Here is a 21,113-nt window from a genome sequence, read left to right as displayed (position 1 = left end):
AGACCGGTCGTTCAGGTTTGGTCAGGTGTAGTTTTTGGCATTGATACCCATAAAATTTGCATGGTCCTTGGTAGCATGGTTAGGCTGCTAGTCTTTTTGCTAAAACGATCAAAAGTTGGGCATTGAGAGAAGAGGAACTGTCCTTGAAGAACCTAAGGAAACTCTAATTGGATGTAAGTGGATCCACACCTTATTGCGGAAAATCTTGGGGTCTACTGTTCACAAAATTTGAGTGCCATATGACAGATAGAGAAAAGTTTGGCCCACATCTCCAAGTTTTCCATGGGTCCCATAGCACTGGGAGGGGTGGGGGAATTATAAGAGTAGAAAAGAAAAGAACAGAAGAAAATAATTTAAATTCCCATGAGGAAATTGTAAATTCATGGCCAAATGCCCCCACAGAAATTAAAATTTAGAGTACTTCCTTTCCCTTAAATACACCAAAAGGTATTAAAGAGAACTTTCTTTTGTTTCAAAAGAAATCATGGACTTGAAATTTCCAATACTGTAATTCCATCCCAGAGAGTTTTTGAGTTTCTCTATCAATTTATGCCAGAATCAAGCACTTGCAAATTGGTAAGCTGGCACAGCAGCAAGATCCTGTGGCAAGCTGCCTTCTTCATCCTCTGTTTCCCACAAGAAGCTAGCATATGCTGCAAGCACATGGCTGCCAAGAGGGGAAAAAAATTTCTTCAAATTTAGATTCAATACATTGTAAGACATGCTTGGTCATATAGAGAAGAATCAATCTAAAAACATATAAAACACACATACTTATCCTCAGGTGCAGCTTGGACTGCACGTTCAAAGTAACTTGAAGCTCGGTCCCAGTCATGGTGGAGCTCCCACAACAGTTCAGCATACTGTGACATGATCTCCCCATCTGTTGGATCTACCAGTATGGCACGCGAGTAGTATTCCTCAGCTCCTTGCGGGTCTCCTTTAGACTGTCGTAAAAACAGCGAAAATACTTCACAAAGCAAGATTAGGGAGCACTGTGTAACAAATGACAAGGTCTCAACAACTTGAGTTCTAATCAATTATCCAAGGAATGATCATGTTTAATTTCCCTGCTTCTTGCACCAAAAAACAAAAAATAAAAAATAAAAAATTTCCCTGCTTCTAACATGTTCCCTACAGAGATTCACAGGGAATGAGGTGCACGACTCAATTGGAAACTCCAGTAGCTCTAAAAGATTTAAGCGATTTGATGACCCCTTCCATCTTGTCTATAACTTCAATATGAATTTTTGGGTGGGATACTACAGAAAAGAAACAGCATACAGCAGATGGCTGGAGAGATGCGATTGTATCAGCTTTTGGCCAGGGACATCTCCTTTAATGAATCTGTTCCAACCCCTACACCCAAGGGAAAGGACATACTCTTTCATTTAATCAAGTCTTCAGACTGCAAACTTGAAATGTTTGCCAAATGACAAGATTTTCTATGCTTCTGTAATATAGGACAATGGCGAAAGAAGGGATATTTTTTTTGCAGATAGGTGATGGATGAATCTACCTAATGAATAGATACATATAAATAGAACAGACGTGCAGTGATCTCCGCATTATACAGAGGTTTGTGAAACAGTATACTGTGAATTTGGCTCACAATCACCTATTACTGGATAATTTGCAGTAAATGTTTGCAGTCCATGAAATTGGGACAGTAAGCACACCTGCAACTATTTCTGTAATCACCCAAAAATGGGTATCAGACCTTGCATGTAAGGGGATGTCTATTAACTTATGGCCCCCTTCTGAACTAAGCGTACAATCTGTGGCTCATCTGACCCTTAACCATGTTTTCAGATACCCAGATGACAAAATCACTCAAGGCACTAATTTCTACAATAGATCCACTATGAAAGGAACCTATGGAGTGCACCTATTCAATAGGTGGAGATACTTAGAACATTCAATTGAAAAATTGAAACCACCCACATGACAATTAACCTGTCAGGACTTTGAATTTGAATAATTTTCAGATCAAATCATACAGTTTACAGTTGATCTGTATGGAGAACATGAGCAGTTCTATAAAAAAACACTAATATAATTACTGTATGTCCATCAATTGCAAATGATAATTGATGAGAAGTAACAAGAAGTAAAAAGGGAAGAGAAATGAAAAAATAGATCAAACCTGATACAGAAACTGTGCATAATTCCTTAGAAACAAAGGGTTGGAAGGATTTTCTTCAACCCTCCTCTTATAATACTCCTCAATTTGGGATCCTTTCCTGCCACCACCCTCACCTAATCCATCTGACCTAAAACCACCGCCACCGCCACCTCCACCTCCACCACCACCACCAAAACCACACTCATCAATTCCAATCCCTCTTGCCAGATAGAGAGGTGGGCTCACCAAATTCTTTTCCTCTTCCTCCACAACCAAACCCATGTTATTGTTCTTCCCAAAAGAGAATTCACCACTTCCCACCGCCGCCGCGATAAAGTCTCCAATCGTGACAGTCCTCCCCAATAAACCATCTCTCTGAACCATATCTTCTTCGTCCTCAGACCCCTCTCTTGAACTATCAACAGAGGAGCTTGGGATTGTCTCCATAAAAGACATACTTGGCCTTCGTGAAGCTCTGCTCAGTGGCTTCGTTGTGTAATCGTCTAAATCGCAGGAGGCAGCAGCAAGTCCTTCTAAGTTGCCATCGGATCGGGCCCTTCGAAAGCCTCTTGAGCTGGTACTATTGGGTTCGTGGTCGAAGTCAGAGAAGGTCACAGCAGTGTGAGAAATTGGAGATGAGTTGCAGGAGAAGGCGCTGAAATGAGGGCACCCACCATGAGAGAACGAGATCTTCAGAGTATGATCAGAGCTCGATGTGTGTTTGTTGTTGTTGGTGGAGCTATTCTCAAAATCCCTGTTTGGGGTCTCGGAGGAGCAGAGGAGGGACCCAAGAACAGGGGTAGAAGAGCTTCTCAGCAGCATTTTTTTATAGCTTTAATGGCCGTCCCCTGAAAAATTTACCCAAATCAGAATGCTTGTGGACGTTCCTTTTGAGGAAAAATCTCTCTGTGTTGATTTGATTTCTAGAATTTTATAATTTCTGTGGTAGAGAGTGAGAGAGAGTTCCCGTATCATGGAATATGAAATATCTCCATCACCATCTCCAGCAACACAGGTGACAAGTCATTCAGAGGGTGATGAAGGTTCCCATTTCTGTTGGTTACCAGAAACTCCCTTTCATGCATGGAATGAGGAGAGTGTGTGAAAAAGTGCTGCTTCTGATTTCGCCCCTTTCGAATAAATGGTGGGCGTTCTTTCTTGGCTGTCCACCCACAGGCCCCCTTGGGCCTCCTAGGTTTACAGCCACAAGAGGACCAATCAGGACATTTCTGGATCTTTGAAAAACACCAAAGAAGAAGAAGAAAAGGGCCATAAGGCTTCACAAGGAATAGGACAAGGTTACAGTGTGTGGACACTTTTCTCTTTTTAAGTTTTGGACTGAGGTTCAAATGCCTCCTAAGGCTTCTCTTGCTTGGGTTTTGGTTGGCGATCTCAACCCTTTTTACTTGGTGGCAATGGAATGTCATTGCATCACACAAGGGTATCAAGTGGTTTTGGGTCATGGAGAGGGATGGTGTTAGTTTGAATCATTTGATCTCAAATAGTGTCTTTAGATTATTTCAATCTTATGATCCACTATGTACTATTTGAGACCATTTGGACATGCATGTGCTTGTAGTTTTAAAATCACCTACTTTCATGGTAGTTCTTTTGAAATCCTAGCTAACCGATCAAGTCTCCTGCATGCTTAATCCAAAGATTTGGATCATATCTAGGTGGATCTGATAATCAAGAAGCCATTCTCTTCTGTAAATCTCCCGATAGTTGCCCACATTTTGGAGCTTTTACAATCATTCAGGACATTTTTCATCTACTTCCTTATTTTACGTATTGCTGTTTCAACTACATTTCTAAGGAGGGTAACATCATGGCTGACTCTTTGGCAAAGAAGGTTTTGTCAATGACATATAAGACAATTTGATCATATTCCACTCTTCACTACATGAGTCATGAGCTATGTGTCTCTAAAGCTTTAGGCTTCTTAAGTCCCTCTTTTCATTAGTTATTAGTTCAGGCACCATTGTTGCTGAACGTAACTTGGTTGCTACCTTGGGTTGCAGAAAACCCTAATACCAGCCAGGGGGAATGAAGTCTTAGGGGTAGGAGTGAAAAAATTCACCCAAGGTAGGTATTTTCAAACTTGCCCTTAAGAATTCCATTCCCTTGACTGCTACTATGGGGTTGCAGCTACTTGGCTGCAACCTGGACAGCAGCGAAATTTTTTCCATTGTTGTTACCCCTATAATATCTTAGCAAAATTTTAGAGAGAGGTATTTGCAATTTGCCACCGAATTTAAATGAATTAAATGAAAATAAATAGAGGCTTTAAAAATAAGCATCTAAAATGGCACAAATATCTCCCATGTAGCAGATTAGATAGAATTGAAATTTTGTGGACAAGTAAACTCCAGTCTTTTGTTCACATGTCAAATTTCATCTAGAATAGTATTTGTCAAATAACAAAAAAGAAAGTTTGAAAATCTAGTGAAAAACTGAAATTTCAAATAAAAAAGAAATTGACCAATGCATGGGAGGGAATATAGACAAATCTATGTCTAAAATTTGACATATGATTAATCTAAATATTTTCTAGATATGCAAACAAGAAAAGTTACCATATCACCGCTCCATTTGATAAAACTTGGTGCCAAAGTTGAGACACCTTCAACTCTTATTATACTAGAAAATATTTTGGTGGCAAGAAGAAAAAAAAAAGCCTCTCTCTCTCTTTTTCTTTCTCTTTCTCTCTTATACCATATGCCAAAATAGAGAGCTACAGAACAATCAAGCATGTATTAAAACAAATCTTTGGCAATCAATCATTTCAACAGAAAAAAAAGAAGGCAATGAGCTTGGTCATCCACCTAAGCTTTGCTAAGTGATTGATCTAATAATGCCACGTGGAAATATGGTGTAACAATTTTAGTTATTAAATATCTTGAAAAATGATTTCGATTAGCTTGTCACTGTAAGCTTGTATTTTTTGTATTGATGCGTTAAGTTGACGATCAACACTTATTATAATTAGTCATAATCTGTCAACCATTTAGCATGGATCCTCATGTTCGTCTTTGTTTGGAATCTTCATTAGTCAACTCTATTAAGTTGAGATAAAGTTTTAAATGGTATTATATGTTCATGCAGCCCGAGGAGGAAGGGTCACCTAGCCCACCTTTATCCAAAGACCTAGCTAGTATTAGAACCTTTCAGTTTCGTATATTGAGATGTAGAAAACTCATTACAATCTTAATAACAATTATTTTCTACAAAAATATTTGAAAAGAAAATTGCTAATTAGCAATTCAGTAACAATTCCTATCTAAAAAAAATAAACTATTATTTTGAAAAGGGAAAATTTTTACTATAACTAAAATTGATGGAAAAAAAATTTGTATCTGTCCTTTTAGTATAGGGAAAACAAATTTATTTTTAATAAGGATAAAATCATCTCAATTTATATATTTACTTTAAAACATGCACAATGATGACTTTTTAGAATGATAAATCACTAACAAGGCAATGGACAATCCAAAGAAGCTTATAACTTATTCATCATGTTGGTTAAAATAAGATGCATATGTATGCCCATGTGCCTGCATGAACACACATTCAAGAGAGAGAGAGAGAGAGAGATGTGCAAGGTGTGCTTGAATGAAGAAAAAAAGTTTAGAAGTATAGAAGTTTATAGGATCAATATGACGGATCAAATGTCACAAACAATACAAAAATAATGAAGATTTGATTGAAACTATACCTAGATTTATGTTGCTTGTTGAAGACCTCATCAGATTAATGGGCATAACTACTTTTATATAGACGAAGAGCATGGACTAACCCTGAAATTAGAGTAATTAAGCCTCTCAATGATAATGCCCAATCACTACTATACTTTACACTTTATGGGGGTTAACTAAAGCCCATTAATTAACCATTATGACACTCACTCTCAATTGGTCGTAATGCTTAGTTTTTGTATGGTTTTTAAAACTGAACCATGGAATCAAACCAAAAATGGATTTGATTCCGGTTCAACTCAACTGACTAATCAAATTGTAGTTCCTACAGATATGATTAATTAAAGTTGAAAAATTTTTGGTATTGCCCAATGCACATTCCATGGGGTGTTGGTTTAACCGGATTTGACTGTATTCTGGTCTGGTTTATAAACTAAGATATGCCTAATTTTGTGTTAAGCCTGACATTTCCTCAACTCATGGCTCCCATCCTTGTTGCTTGGTAAATTTGGCATTGCCCAATGCACAATCCATGGAGAGGACATGTGCATAGTAAGCGGAACTATATGGTATCAGCCATAAAAAGGGGAAAAAACATGCCCCTTCCTCACCTATTATTCCTAATGGTGTATCTTGTATTGAACGGTTATGCTTATATCAAGCCAAAGATGTCACTGTAATTCCCAATTATAGAACATTAAGTTTAAAGAAAGTTATGAAGAGTTTTTACAGACACAAATCAATATTTGTGTCGTCATTATTTTTGCTTTATTATGTTCATAGCTTGATGGAAGTGCATGATCACGTGGAAGGATGGATCAGTTTCGCATCAGTTAAATTTGTTCAAGAATTTGCAACACTTGATTGTATCAATCAAGACCAATTTGATCCCAATATTTGATCCGTAGATTGCTTAGATCCAGATGATAAGGGGCAAAAGACAAACTAACCCAAATAAATTTTGACAAGACCCATTGAAAAATTTACCTAAATAATCAAGAAGAAATTTTTCCATCAACCATTGTGAAGATATTCTCCAAAAATTCCTAAATACCCTCGACTGAGGTTGGAACCCTTCCCCACATGGAACTGATCTGCCACCTTCAACCATGGAGGGTGGAGATATGTCCCCACCCATCCCCACGTGGGGAGCTGATCCAGAGTCTGAACTCCAACTAACCTACCCAAGAATCTTATCCAATTGCTATAAAAGTGGTGGGTGAAAAGATTCTTGGTTCACTCATGGTCATAGCAAATGCGAGCCATCAATTCAATGATAAAACCTGTCATGAATGATGTTTATAAGATATAAGATCCGTTGCTCGTACAATCACCTAGTCGTATAAATCAGTCTCAAACACCTGTTTCATTTTTTGCCATTATAAAAATAAAGAATAGTATATTTAAAAATAAAAAAGATAATTATTAAATGTTAACCGGTACGATTAAGTGATGATACAAGCAACTGATCACCTTTTTTTTTTTTTTTTAGCCGTGCTTGGGTACATGATCTATCAATGTAGGACACAGAGAGGAAGAACCATATATATGATGATACCAATCCAAGCTTTGTCAATGGAAGTCAAAGTAAAAAAACTTAAATTAGTCAACCCTTAGGCTTAGGTCCTCTTCCACCTCTTCTCGCATTCCACTTGTCATCACGTAACCAACAAATCTCACCTGTTCCAACTGTTTAATAATCCCTTTTAACTACCTTAATCCCCTTACCAAAGACCAACCCCCTATATAGCTTTTTCCTTTTCTCTGCGTCAACCCCCTGCTGGTGCGCAACCTCATCTCTTACCCTCGTCGTCCTTTTCTCAGGCGGCGAGGACTTCAAGCGACGAGGACGCACCATCTCCACCGCCACCACCACCACCACCTCCTCAATTAATCAATCCATCCATTTATCTGATCAAATCAAATCAATTCACCATGTCTGTAACAAAGGCAACGCAACAAGCTCCATTCCAGCTCCTTGAGATCAATGTGATATCGGCTCAAGATCTCGCCCCTGGAACCCGTAACATGCGAACCTACGCCGTCGCCTGGGTTCATCCCGGACGGAAGCTCTCCACCCGTGTAGACAGCCACGGCCACGCCAACCCAACATGGAACGATAAGTTTGTCTTCCGCGTCGACGAGCAGTTCCTTAATTCCGACACCTCCGCCGTCATGATCGAGATCTATGCACTCCGCTGCTTCCGAGACGTCCGCGTTGGCTCCGTTCGAATCCTCGTCGGCAACCTAGTCCCACCTTCAGTTCGTTCTGGTGGGACCAACCATCATATCGGAATGCGGTTCGTGGCTCTCCAGGTCCGCCGTCCATCAGGCCGCCCTCAGGGGATCCTTAACATTGGAGTCGCCGTCCTCGACAGCTCAATGCGTAGCATGCCACTCTACACCCATGTCTCCACCTCCGCCGTTGGATACCGGGACCTCATGGGTGAAGAAGCCCATACCCCTCACCACACTAATCACCCACCTCCCAAGATCCAGCTCCGCCGCACCAAGAGCGAACGGTCTGAGGCCTTAATCAACGACGGCGTTTCGCATAGAACTAGCTCGGTCGTCAACGGTTCTGATATCGGAGTCGGAAGCATTGCCGGTGGTGGAGTACCTCCGATAAAATTTATCACTACTAGCGGCGGCACTGGACCTGGGTCCACGTATGCGGACTCGGAACTGGGACCGGCGCCGTCGGTTGTGGCTGCCGGACTTGCAGTGGAAGACTTTTTTCCGGGGAACGAAATTGGGAGTTCCATATTGGAAGGTTGGAGCGTGGACGATGGGAGTATAGAGGGACTGAGGACGAAGCTGGATAGGTGGCGAACGGAGCTTCCACCAATTTACGATCGTGGGTACGGGACTTATCCAACTCCTCGCCGGCATGCTCGGAGGCATACCGACGGCGAAATTGGGGGAGGATTGTTCTCATGCTTTGGTAGCTCATATGGATGTGAATGCACCTTTTTCTGTGGACCTGGATCAAGGAAGAAGAAGCTTGGTAATCTGGAAAAGTATTCACAAAGCCCTTCTGAATCGCTGGTGCTGACGAAACCCAGTCGTCTCTTGTAAGATAACAGAAGAGGCCATGGATTGAGAAAAGAAGCAGAAGTTGCAGAGAGGTTTGAGGGAGAAAGACACTATAATGCGCCGACTGCGCACGCTACTGTGTTCCTCAACGGACGTTTGGCGCCAAAATATAGTATTTTTTTTTAGTATTTAATTTTGTAAAGGAAGCTTATGCTTCAGGGCTCATATGTATTTACACTGCTAACGTGCGCAGTGGGTCAACTTTGCAGACCGAAGAACTGGGCGTGAAGCGTACGAGGTACCGCCGCAGATATCTTTCTCTCTCTTCCGTGTCTCTGACACCAATCATTTTTCTTTTCTTTTCTTTTACTATTTTTAAGAACCATTTATTTTTCCCCTTCACAACCATTTTTTTAGGGATGAGATGCAAATGGAGAGATTGATATGGTGCGAAAAATAGAAAAGAGGAACAATTCATATTAATTGGATATTTTTTTTTAGGAATTTATATTAAGATCTTAAGAGTTAATTTAATTGTAAGCTAATAATGTCGCGTGTTCTGCGGGGTTTTTGCATTTGCAATTTAAATTTTTTGATCTTAATTTGGTTGTTATGAATTGAATAAAAATGAAAAAATAATTTTAAAATCTTTTGAAATTTGAGGAGAGAGATTATACATATAAAACAATAATTCTCTTCATACAATGATAACCTTATGTGTCTATCTCTCTCTTTAAATTTAAAAAATACATTTCTTGACAACCAAAGTAAGCCTTAGGGAAAATGCTCCTCCAGGCTTAAGGCTGTTCTCCTTTGCATCCTATTTTTTAATTTATTTTTCTTTTCTTGAGTACATGAATAAACAATGTTCATGTATGTAACCATAAGGAGGTTTAGATAACCTTTTTTCATTTTTTTTTCTTCTAATGATGGTTGGCTATGACTCAAATTAAAGAGTTATTCTCTATCTTCACCAATCATCACCTAGTAGTCCCACAAGTTCTTTTTTATTTATTATTTATTATTTTTTTGCAAATCAAGCAAGTTCTAATCCTTTAGCGAGCATATGTTAGATTTCGAAGAAGGGGTCTACTTTGAGCGAATCTAACCATGATCAATACAAGGGTGGAGTCAAGGGCCATTTTCAAAGCCACGCTTCCTCTCCCCCATTTAGGGAGGATTGCCTTCCAGATCCTCAACCCACCTTCAGATAACCTTTTTCATGTTTTTTTCTTCTAATGATGGTTGGCTACAACTCAAATTAAAGAGTTATTCTCTAGCTTCAACAATCATCACCTAGTAGTCACGCAAGTTTTTTTTTTATTTATTTATCTCTTTTTTTTTCTTCTTTTTATTTTTTTTAGCAAATCGAGCAAGTTCTCATCCTTTAGTACGCATAGGTTAGATTTCGGAGAAGGGGTCTAATTTGGGCGAATCTAACCATGGTCAATGCAAGGGTGGAGTCAAGGGCCATTCTCAAACCCATGCTTCCTCTCCCCTGTTTAGGGAGGGTCCTCCAGATCCTCAACCCACCTTTGGCAGTGGTGGTGGCAAAGACCTCTACCTTCCAGATAGCGGAAGTACCATTGAAGAATCCCACCACTCACCTTAGATCCCCAGTGATTTTCTTCTCCAATTTAAGAAGAGATCGCTAGGTCTGAAGTTTCATTTTGGAATGCGTTGATAGCTAAGTGTTCTTATGGACAGCCATCTATATTTGAAACTAAAAGCTTCTTACAATCACATTTTCATCTGGTTGGGGATGTGGTGATCCCTAGTCTTGAGTAGAGGCATCTCCTCTTTCAATTTATTGAACGGAAAGACTTTATTAGGGTGTGGCTCAAGGAGTAGATCTATATTATGGGACTTTTGTTTTGTTTTTTTTTTAAGTGGATAAGAAGCTTTAGGGCAGGGAATGAATTGCCCATTGTACCTCTCTGGGTGTCATTCCCAAACCTTCCTATGAATCTTTATTAAGGACATTTTTTCCTATCAGTGGCAGGGCGATGGAAAGAGTGTTGAATGTGGATGGTGCTACTGTGGTTATACTAAAGCAATGGCAGCTAAGGCTTGTGTGGAGATTGATCTCAAGGATTCCCAATCTATGTAGATTTGGATTGGTTGTGGATTGTCAGGGTTTATTCAGAAGGTTGTGCATGAGAGGAAGCCACTTTTTGGTTAGGGGGGGTGCTCGAAGTTAGGCCATAATGTTGAAAGTGTCGATGGAAATTGTAGGGAGTAGGCCCTTAGGGTGTGGCGCAGGTGGATGATCAAGTGAGAACTCAGGTGGACAAGCGGGTTTGAGCACTAGAGAGCAATGACACAAAGATGGATCACCACGAGAAGGGTGTTTGGCGCTAGTTATTCAAACGAGCTCTTATTCATTTGATACGATTGAAACATTCACAAATTCCTTGCATAGCTCTATTCACGTGAGTCCTCAACTCCAAGTCCCTACGGTCATTAACAACATCTGGAAACCCATAGGCGGCGTTTTGAGCCCATTATGGGCGGTATTACGGAAGGGATGCCAGGGGGAAGTAGAGGAAAATTAAAAAGGAGCTCTCTCACATTTCTAAGGAGGGGGATGAAATTTATCCCCTTTTCCCATCAGCGTGGTGTAGATATTTTGGCACCAAGATCAGTTGAGTACAGGTTACGTTCTAGATTGTGGTTGCATGAGGACCTGAGAAATACCATGGATGATCTAAGAATGGTGGGTGATCAATTCTAGTTTACGGATTGGGAAAAGTTTGTTGATGGGTTTAAAGCTTTCAGTGCATCTATTGATATATGTATTGAAGCGACTTTTATGACTCTCAGGGAGGACGAAAGTTTTGACACCCTCACACCCTCCACCACGACTGCTCTTCCTTATGTTGGGCAGAAACCATATGGCCCTCAATTGATTGACCCAAATATATATATATATATATATATCATACTATTATATAAAAGCACAAAGTGGAAAATCTTTCAGTTGACATTTTTGCCCTTTCTTCTTTATTTTTCATTTTTTCTTAAATACTTTCTCAATTTAATTCCTTTATTATTTCTTGGAAAATAAAATGTGATTGATTGCTGCAGGGGATACATATCATAAATTTTGATTAGCGGAGGGAACACATATCATAAATTTTCCAAACTAGAATAAAATTGAGTAAATAGCAAGGGGACAATTATTTGAATTTTGTGGACTAGCCTGAAGATGCAAATCTCATTCAAGGGCTGCAATACTAATCAAAGAAGAATAATAAACAACAAAATGGAAATTGTGAGATTAAAACCGTAGCAATGATGATTGACCACAACCAGCAATAAGGATTTCCAACGGAAACCACTTAAGAGTTCATAATCTATGATATTTAAAAAAGAAGTGATAAGGAAATATTTTCACTCAAATGATCAATACTCTGCTTCTGTGGACCTGTATACATGACTCCTTACTAATACTTAAAGTCATGGCATATCAGCTAATAAATTTTTTTTATGAATCTCTTTAATCATCAAGTGTAGAGTTTAAAGACACAACCAAGATATGAGTCAGTTGATTGTAGATTGCTTGTTGTTTTAGTGGGAAAAAATTCGTCTGCAATTCCGATCTCGTATAATTCCATGAAATACCACCTTCAGGGGGTGACACGTGTATTGATACCAATGCAATGGTCCAGATCTGATTTAAATGACTCTTCACTGATTTAAGGTTTTATTAGTTGTACCAGATTTGGACCATTGCATTGGTATCAATACATGTGTCACCCCCTGAAGGTGGTATTTTACAGAATTATACAAGATCAGAATTGTAGACGATTTCAACCCGTTTTAGTGAGTTCTCTACTTCCCATCCAAGAGAGAAATTTAATGTGGTTGTACTCTTCTTTCACCAAGTACAATTCAGCTGAGTCAATGTTACTGTTAGTAATCATTATAATTTGATGATAAAAAACTGTACTTAGGAAAGTGGATTTTAAGATTTTTTTTTTAGAATAAAGCTAAAAATTTGTCAACTAAAGCTACATTTGGTATCATTTATGGAATTCTACATAATTTTTTTTTTGATAAAACATAAATAAAAAAAAAAAAAAAAAAAAAAAAACATTTTTGTCAAGTAGTTACCAAAATATTTTTATGTTTTGATAAAAATGATTTTCATTAATGATTGTTGTTAAATAAGTAAAAAATTAAAATGAAAAATGATACCTAAGAGGACCTAAGCTATTTACAATCAATTACAGAGCTTTTGCTTAAATACTACCAATGATCTCTTTGCTTCAGCAATCATGCCGACTTCATATGGAAGTACTCAGGTTTAGACCTAAGGATTATAGTAGAGTTACAGTCCATTCGGCATCAAATCTTGGGCATATTGTCTCATAGGCTAGCCGAACAAGGGTCTATTTTGGATACCTTATAGACAGATCTAATCTATGTGTAATGGCTAATAATAATATCATCCTTATGCTGAAGTATATTGCTCTAGAAGCCATGAGTAGGAAATCCATGATAATGAACCTTGATCATCTATTAAACTCTTTAACTATCTTTTCATATATTTGCTTTTCCTTTTTTCCATCCAAAAGGGGGAAAAAAATGCCTCTATTGTATGGGTTTTCTATGTATGGACAAAAAAATAAAAATAAATAAACACCCATAAAAGAGGACAAGAAATTATGTTATGCTGCAAATTCATTGATTGGCAACATATAGTGTGTTCTGAAAAAAAATTAAACAGTAAATTTTCCCATATTGGGAGATGAGTTGCACACATGATGACATGACTTAGTTACAATCCTTTTTTTTCTTTAGAGCTAGAAGAACAAAAAATAATTTACTACATCTAAAGGATTTCACGTTCATGGGCCAGGTTTTGAGTTTTTGTCCCTTCCTTACTCTTCTGCTTGGATCACTGACGTATATTCAAAGGCCAGTTATTGAAGTATAAAATGCTAATAATATGAGTCCATATAACGCCATCTCTTATATATATATATATATATATACACACCAGATAACAGGATCAATATATACTAAAATCCAGGGAAATAGGGATCTCCTGGTTCTGTATGATAAGAAGGACGAGATAGGTGCAATATCGTACTCTGATCCAGCAAGGAGACTAACACTAAGATAGGTGTGATATCTTACTTAGAACTAATTCGTGCAGAATTAAGATAAACAAATAAATAAATGAAAGAACAAGACCATGAACTTAAAATAAAAATATGAGAATATGAAATTGCACAAAATAAAAAGCAGCTTGACCAGATCAATTTCTCAGAATCAAAAGGCACAACTGTAGGCTTTGATCTGAGGATAGAAGAAGAAGCGAGCTATATGCAGATGATTTGCAGAAAATAATTTGAAAATTAAAGTAAACTTTGCATATAATATTTGGAGATTTTGATACAGAGTTCTTGGGTAGGTTTGGGTTGGAAGGTTTGAAAAGAAGAAGGATATGTTGATCTTAGAGAGGCCTTTGGAGTTTGCTAGTGCTAACCTTTGAGGACGATCGGACTTGTAGAGATGATCGAAACTTGTTTGTTTGAGGACCAGCGAAGAACTTCGGGAGTCCGGTGGAGCTTGGATGATTTGCAGAGAACAGGGGAGCTTCGGAGCTTCTCTCTCTCTAAGTTTGGAGTTATCAATTACAAGTTGGGACTACAAGTTTGAGAATTTTTTTACAAGTGGTTTGGGTAATGGCGTAGTGCTCCTTTTATAATGTAAGGAAACACATTTGAATTACATTTGAATTTTTGGTGCATTTGGGTTTCATTTAGTACTGTTGAAAATTATAATTTGAACAGTACATAATTTCATTACATTTGGTATTGTGCACTTGAATTTGGGATACTGTTTTGCAGCACTGCAGGCGCTGAAAGTTGGAGTTGCTCTTGTCTTTTGTTTTGGAATCCTCTATGATCGCACCACAGCATTCCACGTGTCAGGGATACTGTTCTCCGTATTGGTTTGATCAAGGGTATCTGTATCATATTTATCTGAGCCTGGTATTGGCCGGACTGTCCTTTAACCTGGGACAGTAATAGTACCTCCTTTCCATAATAGGTTGTTCGAGGTTATTTGACTAGGTGAGTTTTCGATTTCACCAATCGGTTAGTTTAGAACCGTCCTAGCAGACGTTAATGACCAAATCAGGGTTTGGTCGAAGAGGACTTTGATTTTGTGGCTCGACGAGATCTTCGGGAGGTTACTTCTTTGAATTTGCTTGAGGAAGATGCCTTGGAGCTAGCGGGCTCATAATCAGGATCATCTTCATATGGATATTGGCCATAGCATTGGGCTGGCATAGATCCTTTGATAGACCCTAGACTGTAGGCACCATTGCTGGAGCCTTCATCGTTTTCTGAGTCAGAATCGAGCTCAGCTAAACGGGTCAGAAGGGCTTCTTTCTCACTTTTGATGCTTGATTTGGATGAGCTTGGAAGGTTCGGAACTGGTTTGAGACTCATAAGACTTTGGATGAGTGCGGTTTTTTCACATTTGGAGATGTCACAGTTGTCCCACCATTTGACATTAAAGATCCGACAAAGGACTAGGGCGGCCCAGTCAGATGTCTGAAAATCATATATTTGGTATTCCCAGTAAAGTATCCATGCCAAGCGGCAGTGGAGAAAGAACCGGAGAAGGTCAGGTTGATGTGGTAGTGGGGTCGAGTTTTGACAAAATATTTGAAATGAATTTTGTATTTATGGTGGAAGGATATCAATCATAGGACCGTATTGGTCCCACCACTTTGGGAACTAGAGGGGTGTTTGATTATTGAATCTGTATTCAAAACAGAAAAACCAAGAATGATGGTGGATCCTGTTTTGGAAACAGAAGGCTTTGTACCAGGCTTCCTGATAATCATAGTATGTATAAGTTTGAGGATGAAAGGTCATCGGAAAGTTTCTTGTGGTGAGGGGGTGACTGCCCCAATCTTGAAGGGTGAGGATTTTGCAAATGATCACCGTAGTGTGGGTAACCAGAGTTTGATCCTTTCTATCATAATTAAGTTTGAACTTGATAGAGTCAATGTCTACAAGGATGAACTAATAGAATTCTTGATTTTTTACGGCAGAAGCCGAATGATGGTGCCAACCTTGAAAGAAAATATTTTGAGCTACTTTGACGGGAGAATCCGACATTTTGAAAAGAGGTTCCTCAATAGTAAAGAGGTCTTCTTTGTAGGGTTTCTCATGGTATTGGCTTCTGTGTATGGAACCTTGGGAAGTTTGGAGAGGTTTGGTTTGTGTAGTTTGTAGGCTAGAACTTGGCATGTTTGTGGTTTGGAGGGGTCTTACTGTAGAGGACAAAACTACAGCATGGGAGTAAGGTTTATTTGAGGAGGCCAACTGGGACTGGCTCCTAGTGACTATTTGGTTTGATGGTGCTGTAGAGGCGCTATAACTGGATTTGGTTTTGATGAGGGAGTTTGAGGAGGTGGACTCCTTAGGGGGAGCCATCCTGATAAGGTTGATTTGTGGAATCTGGCCCTGTAGGAATTCACGGGTAAGAAAGTTTGGGGCAAAATTTGATTCTCCTTTAATATATTCTATTTGAAATTCAAAAATTGATAATAAAGCTTGCCATCAGGCAAAAATTTGTTTTGATGCAAGATTTGAAACATCATTTTGTAAACATATTTAGCTGCGCTACAATCAACACGAACTAAAAATGGTTTATTTAATAATGTATTTTGAAATTTTTGTATGCAGAGAACAATTGACAAAATTTCTTTTTTAATGGTATTATAATTCTTTTGAGCAGAATTCCAGATACCAGAAGTGAATTGGACTAATTGTTCTTTGTTGTCATTTGAAAGCTTTTGTTTGAGAATTCCCCCATACCCAATATCTGAGGCGTCGGTTTCGACTATTTTAAAAGCCTCAGGGTTAGCGATGAATAAACAGGGGATTTCCTTGACTAATTTTTTGATAGTTTGGACGGCCGTAGTTTGGGCCGAAGACCAGAGGATTGGTTTCTTCTTGAGCCGAAGGTATAAATGTTCGGTAATTTTACTAATTTGAGGAAGAAAATCATGAACGTAATTTAAACTTCCTAAAAACTTTTGTAATTGGATTTTATCAAGGATTTGATCAGGGAATTTTTCACCAAAGGTAATGGCATGATCGATAGGGGTAAGGGTACCTTTTTCGATCAGATGGCCAAGAAATCTGACTTTGGTAAGGAAGAATTCCATTTTTCTTTTGGAAATGACTAAACCATTTGATTTAATAATTTGGTAGAATGTTCTTAAATGTTTGAAGTGTTGCTCAACTGAATTTGAAAAGACAAGGACATCATCAATATAGACAATAGTGAATTGTCCGTAAGAATTGAAATTGTCATTTATAATCTTTTAAAATTCACTAGGAGCATTTTTTAGACCAAATGGCATGACATTCCATTCGTATAGGCCAAAAGGAGTTGTAAAGGCCGTTTTGTATCGATCCTTTTCATGAATCTGGATTTGCTAGAAGCCAGATTTTATGTCGAATTTTGAAAAAATCTTTGCTTGATAGATTCTTTGTAGAAGATCTTTTTAGTTTGGGATTGGGTATCTGACCCATTGGAGGGTATTATTTAATGGTTTGTAATTAACAACTAACCTGAGAGTTCCTCATTCAATTTCGGCAGTCTTATTAACATAAAAGGTTATACAACTCTAAGGAGAAGTACTGGACCGAATGAGCTTTTTTGCCAGAAGGTAAGTTTGGGGAAGGTAGAGGCCTTTGTTACAAACATGGGTATTTGAAAGTTTGTATTGGATATTTAACCCAGATCAATTAGCCGTGTTAAGGCGTTGGGTCATTCGTTCATAGAACTGGGTTGGAATGGCACCTTCGTTGATACAATTGGCATTGGCTCCTGAATCAACTAAGGCAATAGCAGAGAATTTGAATAAGACATTAATAACCAAGGTTATGTGAATATACCAGTTTTGACAGGTAATAGTAGACACAAAACCAGGGATAATCGGATTAGGTTCGATTTGTTCTTGGTTTGCAAAGGGGTTTGTTAATGGTTCATTGTTTGCAGTTGAAGTTTGTTGATTTTGTCGATTGAGGAAGGATAATTGTTGTTTGATATGTTTGATTTCATACTGCAACGAGGTAGTGGTAGTTTCAAGGGTTTTGATTCGATTAGAATGGTCGGGTATATATGGTTTTGATAATTTTTTGAATTTTTGCATAATTTGTTGAAGGTTGTAAGGCTGAGGAGTATTTTGAGAAGAAACATTTTGTTTGAGATGTTCAAGATAGGCTTTCTTTTATTCTGGGTCTGTCAGGTTATCAATATATTCAAAAATGTTTGAATTTGGTGATGCACGAAGCATCCAGACAGATTTGGGAATACAATCTTCACAGCTTAAACCAATAATGCAAGAATCATAAGCACATGCTTGAAAATTCTCATTATTAGATGAACTGGAAGAAGTATGCTCGGAAGCTTGAATTTGATTAAGTTTGTAGTTTTCTTCATCAGAGGATGAAGAAGACGTTTCTTGGAAAAGAGCAATGATTTGGGTTTTATCTTGCTCGAAAATTTGTAAAGAATTAATTTGTTTGGTTACTCTACAAAATTTAGCAATGTGACCTGGTTTGCCACATTTAAAGCATCCTTGAGAGACAGGGTTTTGTTTAAAATCTTTTTGATTTTTAGGTGCCTTGAAAGGCTTCTTTTATTTATTATATTTTGGTTTTGAAAATGATTTTTGGTAAAATTCTGGGGTTGTAAGTGGTTTGCGAGAAACATATTTTTTGGATTAGTAAAATTTTTTATAATATTTACGCGAGGATTTGTTTCTATGTTTGGTAGGTGGTCTAAGAGGAGCAAATCTGTAAGTGGTTTGCGAGAAACATATTTTTTGGATTAGTAAAATTTTTTATAATATTTACGCGAGGATTTGTTTCTATGTTTGGTAGGTGGTCTAAGAGGAGCAAATCTGAATTGCTCACAGAAACTGCCTAATTCTTTTTTGTAAAATTTGTTCTCTTTATTAATTTGCTTTCTTAACCTAATATCAGTACAGAGGGCTAAACCTTCTTCATGAATTAAGTTAATTATTTGGCCATAAGTCATTTGAACGTATGGGATAATCCCATCATTTTCTTTTATGAGTATTTGTTTAATTTTCTCAGAAAAAAGGGTTGGAAGACCTGTAAGAAACTTTTCTTTCCAACAAAGAAGATTTGCATCAGGTCTAATAAGGACTTTGGTTAAAAAAGTGTCTTTGTACCATTTGAAATCATGGAGTTTTTTGCATCTAAGGTTTGATAACTACTCGGCAGTTCTATCTTTGAGTCGATAAGGGTTTCCTAAGAAATAATTTGCTATGCTGAAAATAAGAGTATTAACAGCATCTTCAATGGGTTCCCCTAAGTGATTAAGCAAGGGTGTTCCATCGGGAGAATTTTGAATTGCCGTTAAAATTTCTGTTTTTTGATCGTCGGTCAGGACATAATCCCATCAGCCTTTGAGTTGGCCAGTAAAGCCGAAAATAAGTAAAGTAGCAACTACACTGTCTTCAGTGTTTTGAATACGGTGTGCATTGCTAACCATAGTCATTTCCTGTAATTTGTTTATGAGATTATGCTCAGACATACCATCTATGTTCCACTCATAGATGATACCGCTTTGGTAGGAAGCTTGAGGGGATTTTCCTCTTGCTTCAATTTGGAGGTCTGAAAAAATTGGGTTTTGTGTGGAACTTTGACCAATTTGATTAATTTGAGGAAAATCATCAGACTCAGTCTCTGAGGATGAATTTGAAGAATATCCATTAAGGGTGAGAACACCACCATTACGAATGGCAGACTTAGCAGTTGGTTGGCTTTGGACTGGTGTTTGAGGGGCTTCTAAAGAAGAAAGTCGATGATTAATTTGGTCGAGAATATAAGATTTGTTAAGTAATTTTTGTTGTTGTCTTGAAATATTATAAGGTTTGAATAATGGTGTGGAAGGGGGAACCGGAGCCGGAGTCATGGATGACGAGGCAAGCAATTTAGGTTGGACTAGGCTTTCAACTCGTGAAAGTTGATTACCTATGGTTTGAAGACTTAAATTTGTAAAATTTAGTTGTTCAATTTGCCTTCTGTTTGGGTCTTCTTGATCAGTAACTTTGAGCAGAAAAGCAATAATTTCGGTATCTTTGTAAGCATATTTGATGCTTTCCATCGGAGGATGGATAGCAGTAATAGCTTGACCAACCTGAAGGGTCCAAGATTTGTGAGAAGAGGTTTGAGTACAGATTTGATTATGCCAAGGGTAATCTATGTTATTGTCTTGGGCATAAATATCAAAATATGTAAATAAGAAAACATTTGTTTTAAGATTTGTCATGAAATTTTACCAACTTGTTCTAATTTGAGCTTGTTGTTCAAGATTGAAAGATTTTAAGAACCATTAACGTTTTTGTTTATCTTTGAATGATTCAAAATCATTTCTAAGAAAAGGTTTGTCAATTTGGTATTCATGATCAATTTGAATCATGTAAACTCCAGATATATGTTCTGGTGGAGCTACATCAGAAGGTGTCGGAGATTGGGATTGATTTTGATTGGTTTGTTTCTCAGGATGGGCAGGTTCAGATATAAATGATGAAACATCATAAGTACCATGAACAATATTTTGGGTTTGGTAAAGTCCAGAGAGATTAGAATAATGAGGTGGAGTCCTAAGAGGAGGAATCCAATCATTAACAGGTGCTCTAGCTGTTTCGTCCCTTTGGGAGGAAGGTGAAGCATCAGAACACGATCTTCTGGAGGTTTGGTAGACATGAGGAGGAGGCCTTCTGTCGAACCGAATGGAAACTAAACCATCCAAATCTTGGGTAATAGACTGAATATTGGTATTTGAAACTTGAGGTGGAATGGTAGTAGTTTGCATTTGCCATTCCTCAGGGAAAGAGATATCTTTCCACTGAACAAGTCTGGGGTAGACAATTTGACCGTGCATACAATCGGTTTCAAGGTAAAGGGTTTGGCCTTTAGAAGAAGTCTGAAGAGCACGAGGACGAACGGTTTTCATGGATTTGTATTTGATACGATGGATAATGGAGATGGGGATGGTTCCTTGCATCAACTTGTGTCCATAGGTTTTGAGGTTGATTTTGAGAGAGTGGAGAATATTTGGGTCCTCAAAAGCTACAGACATGTTTGGGTAAACATTGAAGTGTACTGGTCCATAGCAGAGGCTAGTTTCAATGGCTCCTAAAAGGGAATCATTGAAGTCAAGGAACCTTTGGTCACGAAGGG

General features: G+C 38.1%; 2 protein-coding genes across 2 annotated transcripts; one reads left to right on the top strand and one right to left on the bottom strand.

Moving 5' to 3' along the window:
- Positions 1-336: 336 nt before the first annotated feature.
- On the bottom strand, positions 337-3,259 carry LOC122091429. Its single transcript, XM_042661375.1, has 3 exons — positions 2,147-3,259; positions 775-947; positions 337-667 (listed from the first exon to the last, which is right to left on the bottom strand). The coding sequence occupies exons 1-3, from the start codon at positions 2,945-2,947 to the stop codon at positions 559-561; spliced, it is 1,083 nt and encodes a 360-aa protein (XP_042517309.1). The 5' UTR covers positions 2,948-3,259; the 3' UTR covers positions 337-558.
- Positions 3,260-7,565: 4,306 nt separating this feature from the next.
- On the top strand, positions 7,566-9,385 carry LOC122092113. The gene has a single exon (XM_042662429.1). It carries the CDS (start codon positions 7,756-7,758, stop codon positions 8,896-8,898), a length of 1,143 nt encoding a protein of 380 aa, XP_042518363.1. The 5' UTR covers positions 7,566-7,755; the 3' UTR covers positions 8,899-9,385.
- The last annotated feature ends 11,728 nt before the right edge of the window (positions 9,386-21,113 follow it).

The sequence above is a fragment of the Macadamia integrifolia genome, chromosome 10 (assembly GCF_013358625.1).
Source record: "Macadamia integrifolia cultivar HAES 741 chromosome 10, SCU_Mint_v3, whole genome shotgun sequence".
Taxonomy (NCBI): Eukaryota; Viridiplantae; Streptophyta; class Magnoliopsida; order Proteales; family Proteaceae; genus Macadamia; species Macadamia integrifolia.
Note: the sequence above shows the minus strand (reverse complement) of the source record. Positions and strands in the feature narration are given on the sequence as shown.